Source organism: Ranitomeya imitator, chromosome 5 (genome assembly GCF_032444005.1).
Source record: "Ranitomeya imitator isolate aRanImi1 chromosome 5, aRanImi1.pri, whole genome shotgun sequence".
Taxonomy (NCBI): Eukaryota; Metazoa; Chordata; class Amphibia; order Anura; family Dendrobatidae; genus Ranitomeya; species Ranitomeya imitator.
Genome location: NC_091286.1, coordinates 615,240,215 through 615,261,068, shown reverse-complemented (window position 1 = coordinate 615,261,068; position 20,854 = coordinate 615,240,215). Strand labels below are relative to the sequence as shown.

General features: G+C 42.1%; 1 protein-coding gene across 1 annotated transcript; it reads right to left on the bottom strand.

Moving 5' to 3' along the window:
• Positions 1–17,694: 17,694 nt before the first annotated feature.
• On the bottom strand, positions 17,695–20,562 carry SOX11 (SRY-box transcription factor 11). The gene has a single exon (XM_069728051.1). It carries the CDS (start codon positions 20,486–20,488, stop codon positions 19,322–19,324), a length of 1,167 nt encoding a protein of 388 aa, XP_069584152.1. The 5' UTR covers positions 20,489–20,562; the 3' UTR covers positions 17,695–19,321.
• Positions 20,563–20,854: the final 292 nt, after the last annotated feature.

Genomic DNA, 20,854 nt, shown 5'->3' with positions numbered 1-20,854 from the left:
GTTTGATGGATGCAACTCAGTATTCTTTTTCCTCCAAACACGACAAGTTGTGTTTCTACCAAACAGTTCCAGTTTGGTTTCATCAGACCATAGGACATTCTCCGAAAACTCCTTTGGATCATCCAAATGCTCTCTAGCAAACTTCAGACGGGCCCGGACATGTACTGGCTTAAGCAGTGGGACACGTCTGGCACTGCAGGATCTGAGTCCATGGTGGCGTAGTGTGTTACTTATGGTAGGCCTTGTTACATTGGTCCCAGCTCTCTGCAGTTCATTCACTAGGTCCCCCCGCGTGGTTCTGGGATTTTTGCTCACCGTTCTTGTGATCATTCTGACCCCACGGGGTGGGATTTTGCGTGGAACCCCAGATCGAGGGAGATTATCAGTGGTCTTGTATGTCTTCAATTTTCTAATTATTGCTCCCACTGTTGATTTCTTCACTCCAAGCTGGTTGGCTATTGCAGATTCAGTCTTCCCAGCCTGGTGCAGGGCTACAATTTTGTTTCTGGTGTCCTTTGACAGCTCTTTGGTCTTCACCATAGTGGAGTTTGGAGTCAGACTGTTTGAGGGTGTGCACAGGTGTCTTTTTATACTGATAACAAGTTTAAACAGGTGCCATTACTACAGGTAATGAGTGGAGGAAAGAGGAGACTCTTAAAGAAGAAGTTACAGGTCTGTGAGAGCCAGAAATCTTGATTGTTTGTTTCTGACCAAATACTTATTTTCCACCATAATATGCAAATAAATTGTTAAAGAAACAGACAATGTGATTTTCTGGATTTTTTTTTCTCAGTTTGTCTCCCATAGTTGAGGTCTACCTATGATGTAAATTACAGACTCCTCTCATCTTTTTAAGTGGTGGAACTTGCACTATTGCAGACTGACTAAATACTTTTTTGCCCCACTGTATATATATATATATATATATATATATATATATATACACATCTATCTATATAATTGTCTAAGGTCCACTTCCGTCTCTTTGTCTGTCTGTCTGTTTCTCTGTCACGGAAATCCCGCGTCGCTGATTGGTTGCGGCCGGCTGGGCACGACCAATCAGCGACAGCCACAGTCCAGCCGCGAATTGGCCGCTCTCTACTCCCCTCCAGTCAGCGCTGACATAGCGTTTCAGAAGTCCGTTAAACGGACTGTGTTACACCGTGGCATAACACAGTGTAACGCAGTCTGGTAATGGTGCCATTAACCCTGTAAGTGTAACCAATGTTTTACTATTGGTGCTGCCTATGCAGCATGAATAGTAAAAACAAAATAATAATAAAAAAAAATCATATTCTCAACTTCCGGCGTCAGCGGCAGCCTTTCCCGCTGCTCACGACACTACGGTCCCAAGAATGCATTGCGGCAATGACTCCAGATGATGCAGCGGTCTCACAAGAGACATGGGTTATTGCTGCAAGGCATTACTGGGAACGGAGCGTTGCGAAGAGCATCGCTAAAGGCCTGGGCTGGATCCGGGGGCCGCCGGAAGGTGAGTATATAACTATTTTTTATTTTAATTCTTTTTTTAACAGGGATATGGTGCCCACATTGCTATATACTACATGGGCTGTGTTATGTACTGCGTAGGCTGTGTTATATACTGCATGGGCTGTGTTATATACTGCGTGGGATGTGTTAGATACGTCGCTGTGCTATATACTGTGTGTGCTGTGCTATATGCTATGTGGGCTGTGCTATATACTACGTGGGCTGTGGTATATACTGCGTGGGCTGTGTTATATACTATGTGGGCTGTGCTATATACTACGTGGGCTGTGCTATATACTGCGTGGGCTGTGCTATACACTACGTGGGCAGTGTTATATACTACGTGGGCTGTGTTTTATACTGCGTGGGCTGTGCTATATACTACGTGGGCTGTTATATACTGCGTGGCTCTGCAATATACTACGTAGCTGTGCACTATAATACGTGTCTGTGCTATATACTACATGGCTGTGCTATACACTACGTGGCTGAGTTATATACTACGTGGCCTGTGTTATATACTGTGTGGTCTGTGCTATATACTACATGGGCTGTGTCATATACTGCGTGGGCTGTGTTATATACTGCATGGGCTGTGTTATATACTACGTGGACTGTTATATAGTGCGTGGCTCTGCAATATACTACGTAGCTGTGCAATATATCACATGGGCTGTGTTAAATACTGATTGGGCTGTGTTATATACTGCGTGGGCTGTGCTATATACTACGTGGGCTGTGCTATATACTACGTGGGCTGTTGTATACTGCGTGGCTCTGCAATATACTATGTAACTGTGCAATATACTACATGGGCTGTGTTATATACTGCATGGGCTGTGTTATATACTGCGTGGGCTGTGTTATATACTGCGTAGGCTGTGTCATATACTGCATGGGCTGTTTTATATACTGCGTGGGATGTGTTAGAAACTACGTTGCTGTGCTATATACTGTGTGCGCTGTGCTACATACTACGTGGGCTGTGCTATATACTATGTAGGCTGTGCTATATACTACGTGGGCTGTGGTATATACTGATTTGGTTTCCAGTACCATAGATTTGGTTTCCAGTACCATCTCTATGCTGACAACACCCAATTATACACCTCTTCTCCTGTTGTCACGCCGACCTTTTTAGAAAACACCAGTGATTGTCTTACCGCTGTCTCTAACATCATGTCCTCCCTCTATCTGAAACTGAACCTGTCAAAAACTGAACTCCTCGTGTTTTCTCCCTCTATTAACCTACCTTTGCCTGAGATTGCCATCTCCGTGTGCGGTTCCACCATTACTCCAAAGCAACATGCCCTCTGCCTTGGGGTCATCCTTGATTCTGACCTTTCATTCACCCCCCACATCCGATCACTGGCTCGCTCTTCTTATCTGCATCTCAAAAACATTTCTAGAATTCGCCCTTTTCTTACTTTCGACTCTGCAAAATCTCTTACTGTTTCACTTATTCATTCTCGTCTGGACTATTGTAACTCTCTACTAATCGGCCTCCCTCTTACCAAACTCTCCCCGCTCCAATCTGTCCTGAATGCTGCAGCCAGGATCATATTCCTCACCAACCATTGCACTGATGCCTCTACCTTGTGCCAGTCATAACACTGGCTACCCATCCACTCCAGAATCCAGTACAAAACTACTACCCTCATCCACAAAGCACTCCATGGCTCTGCACCACCCTACATCTCCTCTCTGGTCTCAGTCTACCACCCTACCCGTGCCCTCCGCTCCGCTAATGACCTCAGGCTAGCATCCTCAATAATCAGAACCTCCCACTCCCGTCTCCAAGACTTTACACGTGCTGCACCGATTCTTTGGAATGCACTACCTAGGTTAATACGATTAATCCCCAATCCCCACAGTTTTAAGCGTACCCTAAAAACTCACTTGTTCAGACTGGCCTACCGCCTCAATGCATTAACCTAACAATCCCTGTGTGGCCTATTTATATATATATAAAAAAAAAAAAAAAAACAGGTTCCTCGCATCATGTTCTCATTCACTTTATGCAGTTAATAGCATTCTGTGTCGTTACTGCTACATACTTAGGCAATTAACTGGTTCATGCAGCTTTACATGAACACCCGAGCCTTACACTATGGCCGGTCCGAATAACTAAAGCAATTGTTACCATCCACCTCTCGTGTCTCCCCTTTTCCTCATAGTTTGTAAGCTTGCGAGCAGGGCCCTCATTCCTCCTGGTATCTGTTTTGAACTGTATTTCTGTTATGCTGTAATGTCTATTGTCTGTACAACTCCCCTCTATAATTTGTAAAGCGCTGCGGAATATGTTGGCGCTATATAAATAAAAATTATTATTATTATTATTATTACTGCGTGGACTGTGTTATATACTGCGTGGGCTGTGCTATATACTACATGGGCTGTGCTATATACTACGTGGGCTGTGTTATATACTACGTGGGCTGTGTTATATACTATGTGGGCTGTGCTATATACTACGTGGCTGTGCTATACACTACGTGGCTGTTATATACTGCTTGGTCTGTGCTATATACATGGGCTGTGCTCTATACTACGTGGGCTGTGTTATATACTGCATGAGCTGTGCTATATACTACGTGGGCTGTGCTATATACTACGTGGCTGTGCTATATACTACATAGCTATGCTATTTACTACGTGGCCGGCCGCGAACAATCAGTGACAGGCGCAGTCATCAAAGCAAAAGGTGGCTACTTTGAAGAACCTCAAATATAAGACATATTTTCAGTAGTTTCCCACTTTTTTGTTAATTATATAATTCCACATGTGTTGATTCATAGTTTTGATGCCTTCAGTGTGAATGTACAATTTTCATAGTCATGAAAATACAGAAAAATCTTTAAATGAGGTGTGTCCAAACCTTTGGTCTGCACTCTATATATATACAGTGGGGCAAAAAAGTATTTAGTCAGTCAGCAATAGTGCAAGTGCCACCACTTAAAAAGATGAGAGGCGTCTGTAATTTACATCATAGGTAGACCTCAACTATGGGAGACAAACTGAGAAAAAAAAATCCTGAAAATCACATTGTCTGTTTTTTTATCATGTTTTTGCATATTATGGTGGAAAATAAGTATTTGGTCAGAAACAAAAATCAAGTTTTCTGGCTCTCACAGACCTGTAACTTCTTCTTTAAGAGTCTCCTCTTTCCTCCACTCGTTACCTGTAGTAATGGCACCTGTTTAAACTTGTTATCAGTATAAAAAGACACCTGTGCACACCCTCAAACAGTCTGACTCCAAATTCCACTATGGTAACATAGTTAGTAAGGCCGAAAAAAGACATTTGTCCATCCAGTTCAGCCTATATTCCATCATAATAAATACCCAGATCTACGTCCTTCTATAGTAACATAGTTAGTATAGTATGGTGAAGACCAAAGAGCTGTCAAAGGACACCAGAAACAAAATTGTAGCCCTGCACCAGGCTGGGAAGACTGAATCTGCAATAGCCAACCAGCTTGGAGTGAAGAAATCAACAGTGGGAGCAATAATTAGAAAATGGAAGACATACAAGACCACTGATAATCTCCCTCGATCTGGGGCTCCACGCAAAATCCCACCCCGTGGGGTCAGAATGATCACAAGAACGGTGAGCAAAAATCCCAGAACCACGCGGGGGGACCTAGTGAATGAACTGCAGAGAGCTGGGACCAATGTAACAAGGCCTACCATAAGTAACACACTACGCCACCATGGACTCAGATCCTGCAGTGCCAGACGTGTCCCACTGCTTAAGCCAGTACATGTCCGGGCCCGTCTGAAGTTTGCTAGAGAGCATTTGGATGATCCAGAGGAGTTTTGGGAGAATGTCCTATGGTCTGATGAAACCAAACTGGAACTGTTTGGTAGAAAGACAACTTGTCGTGTTTGGAGGAAAAAGAATACTGAATTGCATCCATCAAACACCATACCTACTATAAAGCATGGTGGTGGAAACATCATGCTTTGGGGCTGTTTCTCTGCAAAGGGGCCAGGACGACTGATCCGGGTACATGAAAGAATGAATGGGGCCATGTATCGTGAGATTTTGAGTGCAAACCTCCTTCCATCAGCAATGGCATTGAAGATGAAACGTGGCTGGGTCTTTCAACATGACAATGATCCAAAGCACACCGCCAGGTCAACGAAGGAGTGGCTTCGTAAGAAGCATTTCAAGGTCCTGGAGTGGCTTAGCCAGTCTCCAGATCTCAACCCTATAGAAAACCTTTGGAGGGAGTTGAAAGTCCGTGTTGCCAAGCGAAAAGCCAAAAACATCACTGCTCTAGAGGAGATCTGCATGGAGGAATGGGCCAACATACCAACAACAGTGTGTGGCAACCTTGTGAAGACTTACAGAAAACGTTTGACCTCTGTCATTGCCAACAAAGGATATATTACAAAGTATTGAGATGACATTTTGTTTCTGACCAAATACTTATTTTCCACCATAATATGCAAATAAAATGTTAAAAAACAGACAATGTGATTTTCTGGATTTTTTTTTCTCTGTTTGTCTCCCATAGTTGAGGTCTACCTATGATATAAATTACAGACGCCTCTCATCTTTTTAAGTGGTGGAACTTGCACTATTGCTGACTGACTAAATACTTTTTTGCCCCACTGTACATATATATATATATATATATATGTATATAATACATTCATATATATATATATATATAGATAGATGTAGATATAGATATATATACTGCTGAATGTATTATTTCAATATCCTGCCTAAAAAAAATCTTTTTTTTTTACTTTGAGACCAGATTTGTGTATGTAAATATCCTTACAATGTATCAGTGTGCCTGAAAACTTGACTTTTATTATGTAACCACAGCTGCACTCGGGGTGGAAATATTTTCCTAACAGCTATTAATACTTGAGATCAGAGCTGGAGACCTGTTTGGGTGGATCTTATTTTTTGGGTTTAATAAAATGGTACGGTGGTTTCTATTACCTATTTATAAAGGAAAAAAAAAGCGAATTGGTTTTCAGAGTAAAGGAAAAGGAGGGGGATGCTTGGGGAGAAGAAGAAGGAGGAGGAGGAGGGGGAAGGGCAATAAAAAAGAATTAGAAAACACTATCATAAATTCCCTAGAGGTGCCTTAGAGGTATACACCGATGCTGTGACTTTAGTAGGAGGCCTGGTGATTCAGCCACCATTCTCCTGGTCTCCGTGTAGCGCACACATTTCAACAGCACAGCATGACACCCAGTGGCTAAAAAAGACACTTCAAAGAGATTTTCTGTAAGACTAAAAAAAAAAATAAAGGTTTACTTCATCCAGATCAGTTGCCTAAAAAGTGTCTACTTTGTAAGTCTCTGCCTCCATTACTACTAACAGCGAAAAATAGTAAAAATAGGAAAATAAACACTCTGTCCCTTCTCCGGCCAAACTCCATGTAATTAGCGTACACAATGGGATTAGATATTAACAGTAGATTTTAATCTATTCTGAAAAACAAATGAACTACAATTCAGTTATTTAGTAAATATATATATTTTTTATACATAACGGTCTTTTCCGATGCTTCTCTCGATTTGTACATGTTAAGCTGTCAAGTCTTAAAAGGAGAAGAGAAAAAAATCCGAGCTGTTTCTCCTTAAATTACTAGCAGAGTGAATGGTAATTGTAAGCAGATGGCCCTTTATTTGTGGGTTAAGAATAATTACCGTTAGGACGGTACTAAGCCCATATCAATCAGTTTTCTTTAACAGATGACTAGGTAAAGTTTTTATTTTATAGACACTATTCATGCACACATCAACCTTTGCATCTTATGATTTAGGATCCATGATTAAAAAATATAACATATATATATATATATATATATATATATATATACATACAGCTCCTTTCTTTTCTCTTTTCTTATACTTAGTAATGCCCCCAAGCAATGTTCTCACTTAGGACCTCTTAGATCGTCTTTACACTCTTTTACTGATTTTTTAGGTCATTGTGTAAGGTCTAGTCTGGTTGCGCGGGGAGTCCCCAAGGTTCAGTATGATAAAGCCAAAGATAGTCTCCATATTCCCATAGGGTCAACGCATTTAGGGGAGGACTCGCTCTTTAACAGGGCCAGCACTTTCGCTCACTTGTTAGCACTGTAGCTGGGGTCCTGAGCTGAAATCCCACCAAGGACCTCATCTGCATGGAATTTGAATGTTCTCCCCTTGTTTGCATGGGTTTCCTCCATCACTCCACAGACATACTGATTCTGATCACCAATGGGGACAGTGATGATGGCTGTGGAATTTGATGGTGTGATATCCGACTATTGAATATGAGTCAGGAGGTTGGCGACTGATCCAGAGATCGCAATATAGGAGTCTCATGCACCACTCTATAGTCCCTTCACACTTGGTGCAACCCTCCATAAGGTTGTAGCACTACAGAAAAATCCAGGGCACCAGACGGCCTCTTTTTGGTAACTTAACTAGCACAAAAAAAATCACAATGTTTCGGCCATGCAGGGCCTTTATCTTGTCATAAAAATACAGATATGCATACCTCTTCTTACGGCTTGATAAAGGCCCTGCATGGCCGAAACATTGTGATTTTTTTTTGTACTAATTAAGATACCAAAAGGAGGACATCTGTTGTCTTGGTTCCTGGATTTCTCTCGTCCAGAAATTACGGTGTGTACACAAACCCCGAAATTCAACATGTGCAGTCAGTCTAAAAGTCCTCATACATACACATTCGGGCTGAGGAACAATAATTCTTCGGTGTGATAAATAGTCATTCTTCAGAGTAAAAATAATATCTGAGACTATATTGGGCTTGCTGTCTTTTTTTCAGCCAATATCAACCACCGTGCGCAAAAAAAAATCCAAAATGCCCTGTTGGTCTTTGAATGATAATGAACGTTCGTCAGTGGGATATCGGTCAATTGAATTCTTTGGCTCACCAGCAGAAGATTGTTCATTATCGTAAAAAATGTCGGACACCTTTTATCTAAAGTGTCTGTGGGCCATACAGGACTAGAATTCTAGCACCGCTTGTTGGAAGTAGCCATACCAAAAGTCAATATATACCCTTTAACGATCCTTGCCACGTGACTTAAGATGAAAGCCAAACCAGAATCTCAATTTGTCAGGCAAGGAGACATTTTACCCCTTAGATTTTTGCATGACTAGACAATGAGAAAAATCAAAAATTTTGCCATCTCATAAAACTGGGGTAAAACGTTTGCCAAATTCCAAGTGTTGAGTTATACTTATATGGTTGGATGTTATGTATTTTTTTTGTACAATTATGGGAGTTTTCGGCTTCGTTCCAACGATGAGCTTTAGGTGAGTTTTTTTTTACGTTGCGTATTTTCGAAAGAAAAAAAAAAAACAGCCAGTAGCCTATTTTATTTAATGGGTGTAGAAAGGACGTAGAAAATCTCCAACATCAAAAAACTGACCAAAAGCTCATAGTGGCGTAACCGTAATATTACATAACTACAAACGTGCAACAAAAGCATGCCATCCAGAGAAAAGGTCTTCAGGCGGTGGAAAAAATCAGCATGTCCTAAATCAAAAAATGCGTTAAGGGATACGAAATGAATTCATATTTACTAACAGAGCACATCTGGTCCCTGTAATCAGTCTTGCATGCGACGTGGCCTGTATTAACCCTGCAGAAAAAAAATCGCTCCTTCTAAAATAAAGCTGCCCACACACATTCCATTTTTGTTCCACAGATCGTGAGGCTCAGATCCAGTCTTGTACCTTCTTATTGACACTTGTCCATACAGAGTAAGTAAATTATTTTTGCCTGAAAATAAAAAGAAACATCGTCCACTTTATTTATGAGCCGAACGACTTATTTTTGTGTCTTTGCTGAGCATAATTGGTTAACGGTGACCACAGATGGAACTTTTATTGGATGATGCAATTATATTAGTAAAAGACCCATGTAATGAGGTTTTTCAATTTCCATAGATAAGAATACCAATATTTATATTATGATGTATCAGGGTCTTTTTTTTTACAAAATGTTCAACTTCTCTGACAAGCATTCCTGGAATTCCATAAAAAAACAAACAGTAGATTAAAGAGATTATTTAACTTCTTGTCTATAGTAAATATGTGCCCACATGGGTATTAAAACCCGATAACGGACCTCCAACCCAACTGCCCGATTTACCAGAACGACGGCTATATCCCCAGCTGCTCATTTTGTTTCCTCTTCCGGCATGGGACATCACGTGATCCTGCATACAACCAGCGACCGCTCATTGACTCCAAATGTCACACTACGTCTGAGCGTAAATCTGCGACTAAGGCCACATTCACACGTCCAGTATTTGGTCAGGTTTGTACCTCAGTATTTGTAAGCCAAAACCAGGAGTGGGTGATAAGTACAGAAGTGGTGACGTGTTTCTATTATACTTTTCCTCTGATTGTCCCACTCCTGATATTGGCTTACAAATACTGATGGTGGCCTAAGGGCTTGTTTCCATTTGCGAGAAACACGTCTGTGTCCCGCATGTGGAAACAAAGCTTTGGTGCTGGCACTGTGGAGCGGAGCGTGCGGCTGCATAGCAACACATGCAGCCGCACGCTCCGCTCCGGAGTGCCAGCACCAGAGCTTCGTTTCCACATGCGAGACACGGACGTGTTTCTCGCAAATGGAAACAAGCCCTAAAACAGAATATAGAGCGCCCTAAAGATCAGCATGGGCTGTTGTTATGGTTCCGGGAGAGTTTGCCATCCAAGGACAGAAGGTCCCCATGTTGGTTTCCTCTCCCATACTATATAACCGTTGGGCCAAGTCTTCATCCCTATTGCCGATGCTGCAGTTATTTTGGAGAGTCATGCACAAGTTCTTGATGCCCGGCAGCTGAGTGAATGGACCTAGGTTTCCCTTTTATCCCTTTACATGTGGCATCTTTTCAGTTTGATGACCATAGCCTATATCTAACTACCACAGCAAAGTGAATTATATCCTATCACCATCCAAAACCCAGAGAACTTTCCCTGCCAGACGTTTCGGGGTGTTGCCCCTCCTCACTGCCAAGCAGGAGATCTGATTCGGCTCCATGAGAGGCTTATGAATGGGGTCTATAAAGGAGAACGTTGGTCACTGTCGACCCTTTAATGAACCTTGTATAAAAGCCAAACCAGAATCTCAATTTGCAGACACATGTTTAGGGGTTTAGCCTTCCATCAGTGCAAAGCGTGAGATCTAATTTGTCTGTTTGAGAGGATCTTGACTGGAGTCTAAGGCATAACATTTGTCACCAAACTTTGCCACGACTTAGGATAAAAACCAAACCAGAATGTCTCTCCGTAAGGAGTGGATGAAGAATCTCCCTCTCCGTAAGGGGATACGTTACCCCTTTTACCTTCTACTTTTGCCTGAATGATCCTCCTGTACCCGAAGGAGTGACAGACAGGCTGGAGACTGACAGCGCCTGCTAGTCATCCTTGCAGAAAAAAAATTACAGAATCCAAACCCCCGAGGCAGTGGCTGCCTTCATTTCCACAGATACAAAGCTACAAAATGAGTTCTCTCGATTTCTGCCCCGAAGTAGTAGACCCCAAGACTAGAGGCACAATGCAGCCTCCGCTACAATGTGGGGTGGTTTACCGCTGCTGCTGATAATGAAGAATGTCTAGCTTTTCCTATCCATCTCTCCTCAGTGCATGCTTCTAGTCCTGTGTGTAGGAAGCAGACACAGAGCTGTCTGCTGGGGGGAGGGGAGGAATGGTATTGATGGATGTTGTCTAACCACCTCCTGTGCCTGCTATAGGCACCACAAGCGGAAAGCCCTGAGGGTGCAGGCATTTGCTAAGGATCTTTTTTTTTTCTTCCAGCAAATCTTCATTTGGTTTCTTTTCAGACAGATGCTCCGTTTTATTGTGGCCATCCAATAATGTCCTGTAGACCATCTGACCATTGCAGGGGGCTATCTCTCGCTCCTGCTGTTGGTCTAGTTGGGGCTTGCCAGAACCACTATTCAGGAACAGATGCACAGTAATCCTTTTTTTTTTTTAAACCATGAATAGAAAGAAAGGCGTTAAAAAAAAAAAAAAAAGTCCCTTTTAGAAATATTACTCTACAATGCGTCCAGCTAATGGCACAGAATGGATCCACCAGCTATTGTGTGTCTAATTCTATAATATAGAAGAGCGTTTCCAGAAATCGAGTCCGCGCAGAGGCTCATATGTGCAGGGTTATAAGTAAGCGATGACATACTGTTAAGGGATTAGATTCCCATCCCAAGCTTATTATTCCATGCCAACATACAATGATGTAATCTCTCCTGTTACAGGAGCAGCAGTCATAGCATCATTACATGTGTCTGCTCCTTTTCTTTGATAGCGACAGGCTCAAAAAGGAGGGCAGTGGGCTGATAGGGGGAGAATTAGCATTATTCTTACATGGGAGGGGGAGTAAAGAACACAAAACCTGCGGCGAACATGATGTACATACATGCACACACTCTACCTGCTATTATCTACATACATGCACTCATTACCTGCTATTAACTACATACATGCACTCACTACCTGCTATTATGTATACATGCACACTCTACCTGCTATTATCTACATACATGCACACACTCTACCTGCTATTATCTACATACATGCACACTCTACCTGCTATTATGTAGATACATGCACACACTCTACCTATTATGTACATACATGCACACACTCTACCTGCTATTATCTACATACATGCACTCATTACCTGCTATTAACTACATACATGCACTCACTACCTGCTATTATGTATACATGCACACACTACCTGCTATTATCTACATACATGCACACTCTACCTGCTATTATCTACATACATGCACTCATTACCTGCTATTAACTACATACATGCACTCACTACCTGCTATTATGTATACATGCACACTCTACCTGCTATTATCTACATACATGCACACACTCTACCTGCTATTATCTACATACATGCACTCATTACCTGCTATTAACTACATACATGCACTCACTACCTGCTATTAACTACATACATGCACACACTCTACCTGCTATTATCTACATACATGCACTCATTACCTGCTATTAACTACATACATGCACTCACTACCTGCTATTATGTATACATGCACACTCTACCTGCTATTATCTACATACATGCACACACTCTACCTGCTATTATCTACATACATGCACTCATTACCTGCTATTAACTACATACATGCACTCACTACCTGCTATTAACTACATACATGCACACACTCTACCTGCTATTATCTACATACATGCACTCACTACCTGCTATTAACTACATACATGCACACACTCTACCTGCTATTATCTACATACATGCACTCATTACCTGCTATTAACTACATACATGCACTCACTACCTGCTATTAACTACATACATGCACACACTCTACCTGCTATTATCTACATACATGCACTCATTACCTGCTATTAACTACATACATGCACTCACTACCTGCTATTATGTATACATGCACACTCTACCTGCTATTATCTACATACATGCACTCATTACCTGCTATTAACTACATACATGCACTCACTACCTGCTATTATGTATACATGCACACTCTACCTGCTATTATCTACATACATGCACACACTCTACCTGCTATTATCTACATACATGCACTCATTACCTGCTATTAACTACATACATGCACTCACTACCTGCTATTAACTACATACATGCACACACTACCTGCTATTATCTACATACATGCACACTCTACCTGCTATTATCTACATACATGCACACACTACCTGCTATTATGTACATACATGCACACACTCTACCTGCTATTATGTACATACATGCACAACACTCTACCTGCTATTATGTACATACATGCACACACTACCTGCTATTATCTACATACATGCACACACTATCTGCTATTATCTACATACATGCACACTCTACCTGCTATTATCTACATACATGCACACACTACCTGCTATTATGTACATACATGCACACACTCTACCTGCTATTATGTACATACATGCACACACTCTACCTATCATGTACATACATGCACACTCTACCTGCTATTATGTACATACATGCACACACTCTACCTATTATGTACGTACATGCACACACTTTACCTGCTATTATGTAGATACATGCACACACTCTACCTATTATGTACATACATGCACACACTTAATATTATGTACATACATGCACACACTCTACCTATTATGTACATACATGCACACACACTACCTGCTATTATGTAGATACATGAACACACTACCTGCTATTATGTACATACATGCACACACTCTACCTATTATGTACATACATGCACACACTCTACCTGCTATTATCTACATACATGCACACACTCTACCTGCTATTATGTACATACATGCACACACTCTACCTGCTATTATGTACATACATGCACACTACCTGCTATTAACTACATACATGCACACACTACCTGCCATTATGTACATACATGCACACACTCTACCTATTATGTACATACATGCACACACTCTACCTATTATGTAGATACATGCACACACTACCTGCTATTATGTAGATACATGCACACACTCTACCTGCTATTAACTACATACATGCACTCTACCTGCTATTATCTACATACATGCACACACTCTACCTGCTATTATGTACATACATGCACACTACCTGCTATTAACTACATACATGCACACACTACCTGCCATTATGTACATACATGCACACACTCTACCTATTATGTACATACATGCACACACTCTACCTATTATGTACATACATGCACACACTCTACCTATTATGTAGATACATGCACACACTACCTGCTATTATGTAGATACATGCACACACTCTACCTGCTATTAACTACATACATGCACTCTACCTGCTATTATCTACATACATGCACACACTCTACCTGCTATTATGTACATACATGCACACTACCTGCTATTAACTACATACATGCACACACTACCTGCCATTATGTACATACATGCACACACTCTACCTATTATGTACATACATGCACACACTCTACCTATTATGTACATACATGCACACACTCTACCTATTATGTAGATACATGCACACACTACCTGCTATTATGTAGATACATGCACACACTCTACCTGCTATTAACTACATACATGCACTCTACCTGCTATTATCTACATACATGCACACACTTATTATGTACATACATGCACACACTTATTATGTACATACATGCACACACTCTACCTGCTATTATGCACATACATGCACACACTCTACCTGCTATTATGCACATACATGCACACACTCTACCTGCTATTATGTACATACATGCACACACTCTACCTGCTATTAACTACATACATGCACACACTCTACCTGCTATTAACTACATACATGCACACACTCTACCTGCTATTATCTACATACATGCACACACTCTACCTGGTATTATGTACATACATGCACACACTCTACCTGCTATTAACTACATACATGCACACACTACCGGCTATTATGTACATACATGCACACACACACTACCTGCTATTAACTACATACATGCACACACTACCTGCTATTATGTAGATACATACACACACTACCTGCTATTATGTACATACATGCACACACTCTCTGCTATTATGTACATACATGCACACACTCTACCTATTAACTACATACATGCACACACTCTGCTACATAGCACACACGTTACATAATTTATTCATACATTTTGATCTAATATATATACACACACACCACATCTTACAAAATGTAATACACATATATAAAAAATATATATATATATACACACAGATTTTTTGCATGTTAATCTATATATACACACGGAAATATATGTATACACACACACTTTGTAATTTACAAACATTATTTACATGCATACACACAAACGTCTATTTCTAGAACCAAATACGTGTATGTTTGACATAATTTAATGGATATATAAAAACCACACACTTTACATGTTAATTATGTAGGCGTGTGTTTATATACACGTTATATATTATTTATTGGCAAGCATAAACCACACACACACGAAACATACGTGAAAAAAAAAAAATTACATACTTTTTTTTTTGTAAGTGATAACCTATAACCTAGTGATCCTGGGGGTTAGATATTTCCCAGGACTGTCAGTGTCCCAATGAACCCTACACTCAGCACCCTGTGGCTGATAACAGGAAACAATAGACCACATTCAACCGCGATAAGGGAGACTTCAGGTTGGGTCACCAGGGTGCACGGATCACCTCGGCAGTGACTGGCACTCATCGTATGGGGTTACACAGAGCAGCCAGACAGAGGAGAATGTCTACGGCGCACTAGACCATCACTGCCCCCCACCCTCCGCCATGGATGTAAATAATTAAAAGCTCTCAGTCCGCTAGATATTCCTAGAACCGGCTCTGTAGATTGCAGTAGGTCCATGGATCAGTTAGATCTGCAACACATTAGGGCAAAGGAAAAAAAACAATAATGCAGATATTTAAGGAATAGAAAGGAGGAGGTGGGGGGTGGAGGGGGTCAGCGCATAGGTCAGGATACCTACACTGACTGCATACAAAGCACTGAGCCAGTGTCATGTTACTGAGGCATGAAGCCCCTGTCTGGAGTCTTATCACCCAGTCACGCCCAGCATCCCCTCCTGCTGCCATGCATGTCTCCAGTATCCTCAGCTACCTACAAGGCGGGGAGGGAGGGGGCGGCTGCTGCATGCACATGTGTGTGACTGATCTGCATGCTCCTTGGCACATGTGTGTGACTGATCTGCATGCTCCTTGGCACATGTGTGACTGATCTGCATGCTCCTTGGCACATGTGTGTGACTGATCTGCATGCTCCTTGGCACATGTGTGTGACTGATCTGCATGCTCCTTGGCACATGTGTGTGACTGATCTGCATGCTCCTTGGCACATGTGTGTGACTGATCTGCATGCTCCTTGGCACATGTGTGTGACTGATCTGCATGCTCCTTGGCACATGTGTGTGACTGATCTGCATGCTCCTTGGCACATGTGTGTGACTGATCTGCATGCTCCTTGGCACATGTGTGTGACTGATCTGCATGCTCCTTGGCACATGTGTGTGACTGATCTGCATGCTCCTTGGCACATGTGTGTGACTGATCTGCATGCTCCTTGGCACATGTGTGTGACTGATCTGCATGCTCCTTGGCACATGTGTGTGACTGATCTGCATGCTCCTTGGCACATGTGTGTGACTGATCTGCATGCTCCTTGGCACATGTGTGTGACTGATCTGCATGCTCCTTGGCACATGTGTGTGACTGATCTGCATGCTCCTTGGCACATGTGTGATTCTATATACCATATATACACATTAATGCTTTAGTCATGACTATAGAATATAAAAGATGCAATGTTTTATACACAACATTACACATCTAAAGTCTAATATTTAATTAAATGCATATTTGATAATTATATTGGTGAAGACTAACCTAACCTCCTCCCATTCCCCAGTAACGATCACGCAAGATTATATAATCCCCCATATGCTATAGAATTATTATAAATAAACACAAAAAAATGTCTCCCCCCCCCCCCCCCACAATAATCACCTCTTCTATCTTATCTATACACCATGATAGGACATGCATGTGGCGGAACATGTTAGTAGAAGTATCCGGCAGGGACACACCCCCACCCATTACAGAACACTGACATGATGTCACCCTTTATGACAGCTCAGCCCAAACCTAGAGAATAGGATACTGCACATATGTGATTATTGGACGGGGGGGGGGGGGGGTGTAAATTAATCTTAATTGTAGATATTTACAATAAATAAGGCAAGAACATAAAAAATAAAAATATTAGATCCAATTGTTAAATATACACAATGATATGATACTGTACTTGTGTCACACCCCCCCTTCATGATAATAATGCGATAATCAGAGCTACACCAGAATTTTTGGCATAAAAGATGCGGTCGCTCCACACCCCCTTGGATGGAGCATGAAACAAGGAGATAGAATATACAGTAACATTACAGTTCACAAACCCAACACCCCCCTCGATGATGACATATATGAGAAAACAATAGGAAACCTAACCAGCCCCCGAGACAGAGCAACATATAAGACAAGATTTGGACATAAAAGGGATGAAGTCGCCCCCCTGCCCCCAGCACTCATCACCCTACAAGCACTCTGACACCACAAGCGGTTTCCATCAGTTCCAGCTGATTTATTAAAATCATCAAGATACAGACTTTCAGCATTAGGAAAAAAACAGGCAATGATGTGGAGACAGTGCACGAGTCTGTTCATCCATCATTTGCTATAAAATATGCAGATGGTCTGTATTCAGGGGTTTTTTTTATTATTATTATTTCTAATCCATTTTTTTTCCAATTATATTGCACATTTTAGAAATCTTAGTATGTGCCTTCTTTAAAAAAAAAAAATTTTTAATTTTTTATTATTTTTTTGTATTTTATTTTTATTTATTTTTTATGCTAAAAAAAAAAATCCAGCATCCAGTTTTGTAACTATCAGGCCCCATCCACATTAAATCACAGCATATGATATACATAGAATCCTACTATATTACAAATACATATACAATCTTCAAGCTAACAGCTCTGAGGTCTATGTCACCATTTCAATAAATCTTTACCTACAAATATTGGACAAAATCTGAACTATAGCTGTACATAAAAAAAAAAAAAAATGTGTTTTAAAACCACAAGGCCTTAAGTATTATTAGCATTTTTTTTTTTTTGATGCAAAGATTATTTTTCTTTTTTCTCCCATTTTAATCCTTAGATCAGGACATTATCGTATCGACATTAATTGCATGCTTTAAAAAAAAAAAAAAAACATAAAACATAGGAAGTGCCTGAAGGTCTCACTGAAAAAAATAAAATAAAAAAAAGCAAAATGACAGCAGGAATGTTCCCTTTTTTTCTCTCTCTCTCAACTGTACAAAAATACGCCTGAAAATATTTTAAATTTTTAAAAAAGACTGAGGTCTGTGTCATGTATCAAAAATGTTTCAATACCTTTTTTTTTTAGTTTTTTTTTTTTCCCTTTGTGTGTTTTTTTTTTTTTCGGTTTGTATTTGAGGTCTGGGTTGTCTGAAAAAAAAAAAAAATCAAGGAGGTATTAAAAAAAGGGAACAAGGTACAAAAAAAGTTGGCAATTAAAATCACATTGAGAAAACCATACACATTGTTATTATTTTTTTTTTTTGTTTATCTGAGACAAAAAAAAATAAATAAAAAACTCCTGATTTTGTGATATCATCAGTTCACAGTTTAGTGTTAGTTGTCCTGGGTTGGTTGGTTTTTTTTTTTTTTGTTTTCAGCTCCCTGCAGCTTTGAAAGAAAAAAAAAAAAAAATATTCAGATGCATAGAAGAGATCAGTTTTCTCCCTCCAAAAAAAAAAAAAAAAAAAGTTTCTTGCAAGTCTTTTTTTTTCTTCCAGATTTGAAATGAGTATAGAAAAAAAAAAAAATAATAAAATACACAATGACCCCCTTGAGAATCAGCTCAGCTGCCAAGAAATATACATTTCTACAACATTTTCCAGACCGTTGATCATCAAAAAAATAAAAATAAAAAAAATAAAAAAAAAAAAAACACTATTTTCTCCATCTTCTTCTTTACAGTGAATGCCAGAAATGGCAGGCAAGGGACAAAGTCAACCCCCCAATATCCCCCTTTCTTAAAAAAAAGGTCTACTCAACCCATCTTATTGTCTGTTCATAGCACCCCCCCAAAAAAAAAAAAAAAATATTACAAAAAAAAAAAAATAATAAAAAAAAAATAAAATGTAAGAGAATGGCTGATCAGTAGGTGAATACCAAGTCTGAGAAGTTGGCCTCCAGCCAGTCCCCTGCGATCATCTCGCTGAGTTCGGGGGTGCAGTAATCGGGGAAGTCGAAGTGGGAGCCCAGGCTGCCCTCACTGCTGCAGGAGTCCAGGTCCTTGTCCACCAGGGAGAGGGCCAGGTTCCCTGAGGGGCCCAGCTCGCTGGGGGCCAGCGGGGTCTGGGTGAAGTTGAGGCTCAGGTCGAACAGGAGGTCGTCCTTGTCGCTGGAGGTAGTGGTGGGCGCCATGCGGGCCGGGGCCAGGGTGACGGTGGGCGGCTGCGCGGTGCTGGGCTTGGTGATGTTCTTGAAGTTGTAGTAGAGCCTGCTGCCGGGGGTCGCCGCTCCGCCGGGGGCTGGCTGGCCCGCCTCCTCGTACATGCTGGCCCCCTCCGGGGACTCGGCGGCGGAGCGGAGGGTGGGACTGGCCGGCACCTTGGCCGCACTGTACGGGGTGAGCGGCTCCTCGTCCTCCTCCTGCTTGATCCGCAGCTGCAGCTCGTCCTCCTCCTCCTCCTCGTCGTCCTCCTCCTCGTCCATGAACACGCACTTCACCGCCTTGCTGGCCTTCAGGTGGCCGAACACGTACTCGTCCATGCCGGGGAAGTGGTGCGGGGACTTGGCCCCGGGCTTGCCGCCGCTCTTCAGCTTGGAGGGGCACTTCTTGGCGCCGCCGCCGCCGCTGCCGGAGCTCTTGCCGCCGCCGCTGCCCTTGATGCCCCCCCCGCTGGGGCTCTTCTCCGGGCTCTGCCCCACGGCTTGCTTGGCGGACGCCTCCAGCTTGGGCTTTTTCCGCGGCCGGTACTTATAGTCGGGGTAGTCGGCCATGTGTTTGAGCCGCAGCCGCTCCGCCTCCCGGATGAACGGGATCTTCTCGCCGTCGTCCAGCATCTTCCAGCGCTTGCCCAGCCGCTTGGAGATCTCGGCGTTGTGCATGTCCGGGGACTGCTCCATGATCTTTCTCCGCTCGATCTTGGACCAGACCATAAACGCGTTCATGGGGCGCTTAATGTGACCGGTAGCCGTCTTGCACCAGTCCGGGTCACTTTCATCCAAGGCTGCCGGGCTGCCCGCCATGAACTCCCCCTCCTCGGTGTCTGCGGGGTGGCTGCTGTCCAGCTCCAGGCTGTCTACCTGCTGCACCATGATGCTGCTGCTGCGCCGCCGCTCCTGTGCGCCCGGGACCACACTGCAGCCGCTCCGCCGAGCGCTCCTTCTGCCAAACTTCCCAATCTACTACTTATTAGAGCGCTTCATATGCATTACGTCACTGCCGCGCTGACCAATCACACTCGCGGACACGCCCAGAAGCGACCCGGCCGGTCCAGCCCCCTGATTACCATTGGACTCCAAATCTTACTATGGGCGTGGCTTACAATCTAAACTAACAAAAAAAAAATCCCTAAACCACTGGAGAACGTCTGAGGAGCATTAACCCTCCGCTGAGCGGAGCTGGCGGCACCATCACGTCACCTGCTTCTGCTAATAGCCCATATGTGCCAGTTATCAGCG